The sequence below is a fragment of the Cotesia typhae genome, unplaced genomic scaffold (assembly GCF_013202065.1).
Source record: "Cotesia typhae breed Kobodo isofemale line unplaced genomic scaffold, CoteBio_Ctyphae contig_43, whole genome shotgun sequence".
Taxonomy (NCBI): domain Eukaryota; kingdom Metazoa; phylum Arthropoda; class Insecta; order Hymenoptera; family Braconidae; genus Cotesia; species Cotesia typhae.
Window position 1 is genome coordinate 3,496,947 of NW_027423752.1, and position 12,137 is coordinate 3,509,083.

Below are 12,137 nucleotides of genomic sequence, written 5' to 3' on the forward strand. Positions count from 1 at the left end.
TTTCAAATTTAACTCTCATACACTGCTATAATAAATTCGAGTAAACTTGATAATTTTTATAGTGAATGTTTCTTATTATTTATAATAGTATATTACACACCTACGGAAGAAAAGTAAGAAATGTCTCAGATCACATGTAATTGTCGGCCGAGGCGAAGCCGAGGTTGACAAATATGTGATCTGAGGCTTTATTTACTTCCGTAGAGTGTATACTATTTTTTTGCTCCACGAAGGCAGGGAGCTTCACTTTCTCAATATCTCAAGTACTTAAATAAATATTCTAACAAACAAGAGTAATTAGGCCTCCTAATTGTTTGTGCTTTTATCTTAAGTTGCAGAGTAATAATTCGAAATTTTAATTTTTCTTACCTGCATTTCGTTCTCACAATTATCATTTTCTTCAAAATTTTCAAATACGTCAATGCGTTTTGGTGACTCACAATTAATTATGTTTATGAGATCATTACTAATTATTGGTTCTTGGTTTTGTGGTGAGTTAGTTTTATGGTCATTTGTAATTAATAAATGGCATTGCATATACTGAGCTTCGTTATTTTCATTGTTGCAAGCTTTGTTTACACGGTTCGGATTCAACGTCGGAATAGCATCAGGCTTTAGCGAGTATCTTTTTCGAGGTAATTCTTCATAAATTCCAGTAGTCAATAATATTTTATCAGTTTTAATAATATCTTGATCATTAAAATGTAATTCACAGACATAATCTTTTTTTGGGGTGAGATCTTGCTTTAATCCACAGTACCACAATTTTAACAAGTCTGGACACTTGAATAAACAAACAAAAAATTGACATGAAGTTATATTTGGAAATAATTTTGATAAGTTACTTTGAGTAAAACGTTAGCTCCAAAAAAATGGTAACGATGCAATTTTTTTAAAACTAATTCTAAGAAGAAAAAAATTACGTTATACCTTTTTACAATTTCTTTTTTAATTTGATCAAAAATGATACTAAAATCTACTGATATAAAAATTTTTGGGACTCTTGTAACATAAATTATTTAAAAAAAATATTTTGAAAAAAGAGCACTTATAATTTCCTTTAATTTCTATAGGTAAAATTTTTTTTATAATCATTTAATTAATATAAATTTAATTAGTATAAAAATTATTTCTTACAAAAATACTAAGTTAGGTTATATTACCTGTGGCACAATAAATAAAGACGTGTTTCGACTATTTAATTTTAATTTTTTATTACGATCTTTTATCCGGCCACTCAAACACCCATCAACTATACATTTATTTACCATTTTAAACTATTATCACTTTGATTATTAATTAAAAAACTAATTAACTAACTGAATGTCAATTTGGTGTTATTAATAAACAATAACAAACGGACGCCATGATCCGGACATTAGCGAACGTAGTGACGCCCTAGCGGCTTCTTTTTGAAAATGATCTATCCTCAGTTTTCCGGACGCACTAACTGTACATTTACCTATGTCGATCGTCCTCCTTATATCTAGCCTCCGTGCTTATACCGTAGAGTATACCGTAATTAGTGTATAGTAGTGTCAATAATAATAAAAATTTTCCAGTTGATGTTAGATTACATGACAAAGATTCATTTTGTTTACAATTTTAACAAAAATATTGTTGTGAATATAAATATAAATAAATTAGAATTAATCTGAAGGCTTTAGACTGAAGCTCGATAAAAGTCACGAGTAAGAGTTCAATTGATTGTGTAAGTTCATAATTATTTTACGTTGTATTAATTGCTACTACTTTGTGTCTTCTTCTGAATCCTGATGTTAAAATACTCAAAATCTTGCAAAGTAAACAGTTAATTTATTTAATTCTTTTGGTAATCGATAATAAAGTGACAAAGGACAGGTAACTATGTTTAATTACAATCATAACTTATTTTGTTTAATCATCATAATCAAAAAATCGAGTCTGAACACCGCGAAGAAAGGAGCGGCCATGTTGGAACGCGTCAATGTCAGCCATTTTATAAACAACAAAAATACAAAGGTATAAAATAAAAATTAGTAATTATTTTATTATTATAGAGATATTAACTGTCATATGTTGCTTAATAACATTAACGAGTATGTAATATATATGTTATTAATGAAATATATCAAGTTACGCTTATTATGCGCATCGTGATTTTTTAATTTATGCAATTGATGTAATTCATTTTGATTGCAATACTAATGCTGGTATTAATAATTTTTAAAAATTGATTTTTTGTTAATAGATACTCAATATATGAATAGCCGGCAAATTAATGTGTTAATATTAATTTATTAAAAATAATGAAAAAAAAAAAAAACTTGTTATTTTATGGATTTAAAATTCTTCGCGTTTATAAGCTTATGATTATCATTATCAATAAACATATCGAAAAGCTGAGGATACATTTATTACGAAATTTAATAATAATAAAACAAAAATAATGGAATTTATTTAATATGCCAATAGTTGTTTGTATAAAATTTACACAGTATGTAACATATATTTTAGTAAATCAACAGACACAAAAGAAACTTGACAACAATTTTTTATTAAATATTGATTTAACTTCAAAATTGGTGATTTTTAATTTAGAAATTGATTTAGTGCGTCTTAAATATTTGAAAAAAAATTTTTTATTATTATTATTATAACTCTAAAGATTTATTAGAGCAAAAATTTAATATACTTAAGATATTAATTCCCTAGGCATTGACCTGATAATAGTTTAAGTAACTTAATTCTAAATTGTGTGCTAAGGATTTGTAAAAACCGGCAATAAATAAATCGTGAAAGGTTTCAAATACTTAGCTGCCCCATATAAACACAATCATATCATTATTCTTCCATCATTATCACTACAATAGTAATTATTATGATGAATGCAATAATACTGATAATTTTCCGCCAAAAATTAAAAATTTCAATGTAATTTTAATACAAAATAAAAAAACAAGTATTAATTTGTAAATAATGAAACACCTCGTAGAATGTTATATTTTGCGTTACAAATACATAAATCTACAAGTATGTATGTGTGTCGGTGTTTATATTTATATTTATATTTGAAATCCTCCGCACAACGAGAGATATAGAAAGTAAAGTATTTATAATCCCCACCTCATATATGTATCGTAAGATAACTACAACCGTACGTATGACTACGATATCAGTGCTTGCCATTCAGAGTTTACGATACCTGACAGTAACATCTCTTCAGCTCTTTAATTTAACTTAGGGACTGTAATAACAATCAATTATTTTGTTATAATTTTAAAAAAATAAGTACCTAACAATATTAATCATTATAAAAAGATAAAATAATTTTTTTCATTTATAATTTTAAATAAAAAAGTGTCAAAGTGATTCTCTTTAAGATCCATGACTCCACCGAAAAAACCCGAAGGCAAGTCTTGTAATTTGTAGAAATAAATTAATTAATTAATAAAAGAAAAAAAAACAGTTTATTATTATTTATCAGCTTTGTGTCTTTATGGAGATAGGTAATAAGAATTTAAACTTAAACAAGTAAATAAATAATTAACATATAATGTTTTACTTATTAATGTGACTAATTGTGATGTTTAAAATTAATCTAATTGTTAAAACAGTTGATAGGCCGATTTACATCGACAATACACCGCCATGGCTTAGACAAGAGGATTTAAAAGATATCTGTTCTACTTTTGGTAATGGAAATTTCTTCTAACATTAATATTAATATTTACTTCAACATTATTTTCATTTTTCTTTTATTAATTATTAATTTTTTTTATTTTCGCAACAAATAATTCCGCTTGTGTTGCAATCTGGGTTGCTTCTTAGCTCAATATTCTATTAATAAGTACAATGCTTTATTTTACAATTTACATTATTAGATTTATTATTTATAGATATTTTACTTAGTTTATTATTTGTTATTGTTCTTCAAATGTCATTATTCTTATTATAATTATTATTTTTAACATTAATTGAAATCATAAAATATTTTTGTTATCAATTGGAAAATTTTCATTTGTAATCTTCTCTCAAATTATCTGAGATGTGTCACCAATGATTTCATTGTTTATTTTTTAACAATGATACACGGCATAAAATTTTCAAGAGATTTTTTTTGTTTAAGAAACAAAAATGATTAATTCAGACTATATATTAATAGTACTGTGAGATTTACTTTTAATATTTTTCAATAAAAGTGAGGCTAGTAAAAATAATAATTACTGATTTCCGTAATTTTTCAAAAAATTATAGAAAAATTTGAAACTTTTTGATCAAATTTTTAGAATAATTTTTTTTTTTATTTTGTTAAGAATTTAATTTTTAGAAAGAACCATTTCTTATGAACTTTGATTATTGAAAATTTTAATATTAATTAACATAAAAAATTTTTAGCAAAAAAAGAGTATTTACTAGGGTGTGCCAATATGTAACTTCTGTGAGGGACCTCTTAAAATTAAAATTTTGAGTTCCGCATTTAACCGGATTTGCTCTTGGGCTTTTGTTGACATATTTTGAGCATAATAGATTTATTTGATTCTCATAAAATTTTTTACAAGCGCTTTATCTGGCCAAATTTTGAAATTTTAGCGTAAATGCCCAAAAAAGCTCCTGTTCAAAAATTTTTTTAAAATCAAACAAATTCCTTACGCTCAAAATATGTCAACAAATGCTCAAACACAATTCCTATTAAAAGCGGAACTCAAAATTTCAATTTTAAGAGGTCCATCACGGAAGTTACATTTTGGCAGACCCTAGTATTTACAATACGCGAATATAAATTTGCGCGCGCAAACGTGCGCCTGAATATAGAGTTTGCATATATTTTCATGCTTATGATATATTCGACCAATCACATCACGAATAAATTGATACCACATACATTTCATCTCAATTTTACAATTTTATTATATTATTAATATTATATTAAGGAAAGGATTAAGGATTTGATTAAAATCAGCAAACACCTAGGAATTTTTCAAATTTTTTTTAATAAATAAATTAATATCATTAATATTTTTGAATTCCACACCTAAATTTTAAAAATCTATTGATGCAATTTTTTAAAATAATTTTCTTGTTACTAGTTTATTGTTCAAAGAAAATCAAAAGATGGTCAGTTGTTTATCGACTTTAGCGAAATTTTTTAATTAACAATTTCCAATCAATAATTAAATTCTCATTATCATTCGATATTTATAATTTGAATATTACCGTAGATCAGGTCGATCCTCTTACGATAATAATAGATAATCTCCGTCTGTTATCATTCAAATAAAAAACAATTGTTTATATAAGCTTAATTCCGCCGTCATTTCTGAATTTTTTTTAGTTATTAATAACCTCCAGTTTGAAAATACGTATCCTTTAATTATAAATCTCGCAATATAAACAACTTACATGGAAGATAAATCGTAGGAAAAATTATAATTGTCACATCGTAATCGAGGATCAGACTTTCACTATCTTCATATTTATACTTGTAGATTTTTAAATTTACGATGTTACATCGTAACAATTCGTATAGTGACTAATTTAATATGCAATTTTACGATGTAACATCGTAAATTTTTAAGTGTAAAATAATGAAAGAAGAGATATTGAAAGTCTGGTTCTGGATTACGATGTGATAATTGTAATTTTTTCTACAATTTTATTCCGCTTACAGTGATAAAATAACGTGATTCACGGGAAAAATTTTGTGAATCCAGAAAATCTTTTTAAACAGCTTCATAATTTTGAAATAAATAAAAAAAAATTTTTGAATCAAGTTAATTTTTTTTTGTGTAAGTTCAAATTTTTCATTTAAAAAAAAAAAAAAAACTCTTTCTAGCAAATTAAAATTCAAACTTAATATGTCCGCGAAGCAATCTATTGATACGCGAAAATTCTTACAGTTAATAATAAAAATGAATTGTGTCTTATTTACACTTGAAGAAACTTATCAGCTTACGTAACTAAAGAATTGATAATTCGTGACAAATTACTCATCAGAGTAATTATATCATAGAGTTAAAATAGAAATAATTATTTATAATGAACATGAAATTAAAATTTTTAATAACCAATTAATAATATTAATTGAAAGACTTGTTGAATTTATTTTGAAAAATTAGATGAAATTGAAAAAGGTGGCTCACCAGATGGAACTGTTGACTTTGAAGAAGCAATAACTTTATCTGGATATGGAAAGTTTAATTATCTGTTGTTACTGGCAATATTACCAGCCGCTTGGGCATGTATATTCGACTCAAGTTCAATGCCTTATGCATTGCCATCAGCAGAGTGTGATCTTAATCTCTCACTTTTTGATAAGGGTCTTCTCAATTCTATGCCGTTTGCAGGTAACATTTTATCAGTCAATCACTCAATTGATTGATCAATTTATTAATCTGTCAATCATTGAGTAAATATAAACATAAAACATAAATAAAAGATTAATTAAAATGATAATCATTACAGGTATGATAGTAACGTCCTTCATATGGGGATTCTTGACAGACACTTACGGACGTAAAGATATCCTTGCATGGGGGTACTTGATGACATTTATTGTGAGCTTTTCAAGTTCGTTTGCTCACACATCCTGGCTGCTGATTCTATTTAAGTTTCTTGGTGGCATTGTGTAAGTAATCTGCATTAATTATCTTGTTTTATTACTTTTTACTTATATTTCTTGGTATACGTTAAATTACTTGCTGCTGACATCAAACGATTACATGCTGATAATTAACTGTGACAAGACAATTATAAAAGACACTTGACTTTGACCGTAATTTAACTATCGCAGTGTGTCATCGATAATTAATAATTAAATCAATCTCAATTATTTAACAGGATATCCGGGCCTTTTGCAGCTTTAATGTCATACCTTGCGGAGGTACATGGTGAAAAAGAACGAACACGAATTTATATGTGGCTCGGAGTTTTTTTTTCTCTGGGAAATATTTCTATGCCTTGTAAGTATTTGTGTATTTTATTGTCGATTGGGATTTTGGCTAAAAGAAGGGAGAGATCGAATTTACTACGAAAAAGGTCTCATGTAATTTTTTTTTTGTATCTTTAATATTTTAAAATACTCAAAATTTCACTTTTAAACTTTTTAAACCTAGGAACAATTTTTAATACTATTTTTGAATTTAAAAATAAAATGCTGGGAAAAAAAGTAACATAACTTTTTTAGTAGAAGATTGAATTTGCTACAAAAAATGTCTTTTATGATTTTTTTGTATCTTCAATATTTGGGCCAAAATTTGAATAAATTTAAATCTTTTGAAATATGAAAAGATGTTATTAAAATTTTTATAAAAAAATATTGTGATATTTTATTTAAACCATTTAAAGTATATAAATAAAATAAAATATCGCGTATTTACGTCAATAGGTTTTTCCTGATGCAAAAATTTCTCAATTTTGTCTTGAATTTTCATAATCAGAATAAAATTATCATTAAGATCTCAAAATAAAAAATTAAAGCATATTTAAACTAAACTTCTTTCAGGTTTGGCATGGCTGATTTTGCCTCAAAATATAAATGTCAGCATATTTGATTCATCATTTCATTTAACATCTTGGCGAGTTTTTTTAATTGTGTGTTCGATACCCGAATTAACTGCATTTATTGCGTTGTCATGGTTTCCGGAAAGTCCTAGATTTTTGTTGTCGAAAGGACGCGATAATGAAGCGCTAGACGTATTGCGTCACATTTACCATCTTAATACTGGCAACGATCCCAAGACGTTCCCGGTAAGTAATTGTTTAATAACTTCATAAAGTCTTCGTTGAATATTATAAAAGAAAAAAAAAAAAAAAAAAAAAAAAACTATTGAGAAACCGTGTTCGGTTTGCGCGGGATCATTAGGGATCTCACACGATCCTTCTTTCTCTCTCAGCTCGAGCATTAACAGAGTGATAATAGTATCTGTAAACAACTCTGTAACTGTTGATTGAGAAAAAATAGCTGTCGTTCTGTACTGGTTCAAATACCACGATGATATGAATGAGTGTCATCCAATTTCTACCGATAAAATGGCTACTATACTATATCTCTCTATGGCTTACTCTCATGATCCTGATCAGGTAGTAATCGGGATTTCATTTTTTCATTTATATATTTTATTATTATTACTTTTTTTTATTTATTCATGAGTCAGTTACGAAAATCGGTTAGTATAAATAATAACAATTATCATTATGAGGCTGAAGTTACCAGACACTTGATAATTTTTTGATTTTTCTTGAAAAGTGAACTATTATTTATAAAAATGTCATTTACAATTTTTTAGAGCTTTTAAAGATGAAATTTTTAAATAAAATTTTCTTGCTATAATTTGTTTGTTAAAAAAATTCTAAAAATTATCAGATGTCTCTCAACTTCAGTGTCATTTATCATTCAACATTTATAATATAATAGTAAAAGTCATTTAAATGTGTCTGTCAAGTTAATCACATCGAAATCAGCAGACATCTGACAATTTTTTCAATTTTTATAAAAATAAATTTAAGATAAAAAAAATGTTTTTAAAAATTTGCACTTGTAATTTTTTATAAAATTAAAGTTAGTTGTTATTTGATAATTTTTTAGTTTTCTTTAACAAAAACATTTGTTCTAAAAAATTATTTTAAAAAAATTGCATTTTTAATTTGTTAAAATTTTTACAAGTCCATTTTTTTAATAATTTTTGTTTTGCTATAATTTATTTATTAAAAAAAATTAAAACAATTGTAAAGTGACAGATAAATTTAATGTAATAATTTTTTTTAATTTCTACATATTGAATTTTTTTATTTTATTTTTTTCATAATAATTAAATTGTTATAAAAATGTAAAAAAAATTGTTAGATGTCTGTAATTTGGATTTTATTTTCAACCTAACCTACTTTTGTACAATGACTCTTTTTGTACTTACAATAGATAAATTAAGGGAGTTACTTGTGGGGATGATAATCTTCTGTTAATAAATAACTAATTATCTTATTTTTATTTGGTATAACCAGGTGACGAGTATAAAAGACGAAGGTTTTGTTAAAAACAATGGTAAGACATTAAGAGAGTGCTTGAACAATGGTTGGGAACAAATGAAACCACTTTTTAAAGCACCTCATATTTATAAATTATTACTCATCGGATCGATACAGTTTTGTGGAACTATTGGGTAAATTAATATTATTTATTTATTTGTTCAACTATTTAATTAATTAATAATCAAATTAATGATTAATCAATTCCAGTTGTAATTCCTATTGTTTTTAACGTTTAAGTGTTGAAGTAGAGTAATAGATTTTTTAATATTTACTTATGTAATATTACTTAAATTACTTAAATTTATTATTTATGTTGATTAAATTAAATTTATTGAATTATTTACTAAAAAAATTAGATCAAGTACAATAAGACTGTGGATGCCGCAATTATTTGCAATGATTGAAACCTATGAATCAACACATTCTAAAGATACTTCAAAACCTTCGCTTTGCGATATGTTGCAACAAACTAGTGGGCATAATAATACTTATCAGAATAATAATCGTTATAATCAGACGATTATTGTCGACAGTACTTGTACACCGGTAAGTTTTTTTTTAACAGTGAAAGTTGCAGACAAAAAATTTTATTTGTATTGATATTTTATTTTATTCAATTTTTTTTTTGTTTTTTTCTAGGTGATACTTAACTCGACTGTATATTTAAACTCTATAGTAATTGCGCTGACTGGAGTGATTGGATACACCTTAGCGGGGTCGTTAATTAATTGCGCTGGGACCAAGAAACTAATGGGTAAATTTTTGGTTTTAATAAAACTTAATTATTTATAATTATTGAGTAAGCTTTGATAATTAATTGTTGGTTTTTCAGTGTTCTGTTTCCTTACCGCGGGAAGTTGTTGCGGAACATTGTACTGGGCTGAAGATTCAAGTGGGATTTTAGGTATTTCTTCAGTATTTGTCGCACTTTCCAGTGTTGGAGGTGCTGCTGTTAATAATGTTATTGTTGATAATTTTCCTACATTACTAAGGTAATTTTTTTGTAATTTTTTATTAAGGGGTACAACTAGTGTGACAGCCTAAAAGAAAAGTGATTTTTGGGAATTAAAAAAAAAAACTATTGTATCAATTGTTTTGAAATTTTAAAGATATATTTATACACTAGCTGTTACTCGCCCGCTCCGGTTTATAAAATTGCATTTTTATATCTAGACTTGAAATTTAATTAGAGTATTGTTTTGACTTGCACAGATTCCCAATTCTATCGAATTGGCATGCATCTTTTATCCATGTAATTATTCTAGCTAATATTCATTGTAACTTTCAATGTGCAATCTTTATAACATTCCCGTGTCTTTCTTACAAAAATGGATAATAATTGATATGAAAAAAAAAATTTGTAATGAGCATTGAAAGTTTCAGTTGAAAAAATTGCAGGTTTTATAAGTGAAGAAATCTGCCTAGTGTATAAAACATAACCAAAAGAACTAAAAAATTTATTTAAAAAAAATGACAATCGAATAGCATCAATTTAGATGCAATAAACATTCATTATTTCTAAGTCAAGAAAGTATAGGTTTCGGATAAGTAGTCACCACCATATCATATCGCGTTACAGATGCCATAAGGGCGTATAATAAAAATTCTGTTTTTTTTCCAAGTCCAAAAAAATTTTTAGTTTATAGAAAAATTTTTTTTTGCTTTTCTATACGTTTCATACAAAAATACGTTAATTGCCAAAAAAATTTTTTTATACGCCCTTATGGCTTTTCACCGGGACCTTTTGCCGGTATACGCCCTTATGGCATCTGGAACCCGATATACTAAAATCTCCGAAACGCGCTTCATCTTATGGTGTAAGTATTATTCCGATCGGTTCAGTAGTTTTCGCAGTATAACCGGACAAAAAAATCGGCTCTTCATTTACTAGTATAGATATTTTGAGAATACACAGTAAAGTTTTTGAAAAAAAAAAAAAAATTAAATATTTTTCGAGTGACGCTATAAAAAAGGCCCTCCACTGCTGGAGTGATTCCGGCCTTCTCCGTAGATGAAACGTAGAAAAAGAAAATTCTCGTTAAACTAGAAGATATTGCCCGTACAATAACCCACGGTCGAAAGAAAATATTCAAAATTGACAAAATGGCAGCGTTTTAAAAAAAAAAAATTGAATTTTACCCAAAATTTTGATCGTTTTTGGCTTGCAAAAATTCGATTTTTGATCAGATCAAAAAACTGGAGGGTTGTCGTATGGAGAACTATATACAGAATATGCAGAAAAAAATTTGGTAGTGATCGGATCGTTTGTCTCCGAGTAATCACTCAAGCAAATTCGAAAAATGCTGTTTCGAGAAAAACACGTTTAAAGATAAAATGATCCTATTCTAACTGTTTAAATGGCTTTAACTCAAAAATTATTTGAAATATCGATTTAAAATTTTAGTATCTCATTTTCAAAGGCAGAACCTATCGAAATATGAAAAAAAAATCAATTTTTTTTAATTTTACACTAGTTGTGCCCCTTAAAAAAAAAATTAATCAGAATTTAAAAAGAAAATTTATTAATTATTGAACAGGGCAATGGCGATTTCAACAACAATGATGCTCGGTAGAGTAGGAGCCGTGACTGGTAATGTTTTGTTTCCAGTATTGTTTAATTTAAGCTGTTTGGGACCATTTATTATGATTGGTATTGCTTGTATCGGTAAGTTTAAGAATAACAATATAATTACTTATTATATGAACAATCGTTTTGGACTAATTTTATTTTTTGTTTACAGTGTGTTCAATATTAGTTTTATTTGTACCGTCGAAAACATCAGAATTAAAGAAGTCAATAAAATTAAACGGCAAATAATTATAATTAAGTTAAACATTTCCCCTGTAATTATTCGCAACGTACGCATTTGTATAAATAATCCATAACATAATAACGTATTAGATAGTACTATTAATTTAATTACTACTTTTGCTATTATATGTAATAGATATTAATATTAATATAATTACCAGTGATACGGTGTCTATACATTTTATACATACTTTGTATAAAACATTTTTTCATTAATTACTATTAATCATTGTTGTTAATATAAATACTTTTTTTATTATATAGAGATTATTGTGATAAAAATAATGTATTAATTAGTACAAATAATATGTAATTATTA

General features: G+C 26.4%; 1 protein-coding gene across 3 annotated transcripts; it reads left to right on the top strand.

Annotated features, from left to right (window-relative positions):
* Positions 1-3,154: 3,154 nt before the first annotated feature.
* Positions 3,155-12,126, top strand: LOC141528344 (synaptic vesicle glycoprotein 2B). 3 transcript variants are annotated; one of them, XM_074244355.1, is made up of 12 exons: positions 3,155-3,391; positions 3,597-3,674; positions 6,099-6,326; positions 6,445-6,607; positions 6,820-6,941; positions 7,484-7,728; positions 8,980-9,137; positions 9,363-9,552; positions 9,646-9,760; positions 9,839-9,998; positions 11,544-11,671; positions 11,748-12,126. In XM_074244355.1, exons 1-12 carry the CDS (start codon positions 3,367-3,369, stop codon positions 11,822-11,824), a joined length of 1,689 nt encoding a protein of 562 aa, XP_074100456.1. In that variant the 5' UTR covers positions 3,155-3,366; the 3' UTR covers positions 11,825-12,126. The 3 variants fall into 3 exon arrangements, with proteins under 3 accessions (XP_074100456.1, XP_074100458.1, XP_074100459.1); XM_074244357.1 differs by having other exon boundaries at positions 3,156-3,488; positions 11,748-12,125; XM_074244358.1 differs by lacking the exon at positions 3,597-3,674 and having other exon boundaries at positions 3,157-3,391; positions 11,748-12,124.
* The last annotated feature ends 11 nt before the right edge of the window (positions 12,127-12,137 follow it).

What these genes read in the sequence shown, in the direction of transcription:
- LOC141528344 (XM_074244355.1), top strand. Translation starts at nt 3,367, where the DNA reads ATGACTCCACCGAAAAAACCCGAAG. An exon ending in TCGACAGTACTTGTACACCG is followed by an intron (nt 9,553 to 9,645) that starts GTAAGTTTTTTT and finishes GTTTTTTTCTAG; the next exon opens with GTGATACTTAACTCGACTGT. An exon ending in TGGGACCAAGAAACTAATGG is followed by an intron (nt 9,761 to 9,838) that starts GTAAATTTTTGG and finishes TTGGTTTTTCAG; the next exon opens with TGTTCTGTTTCCTTACCGCG.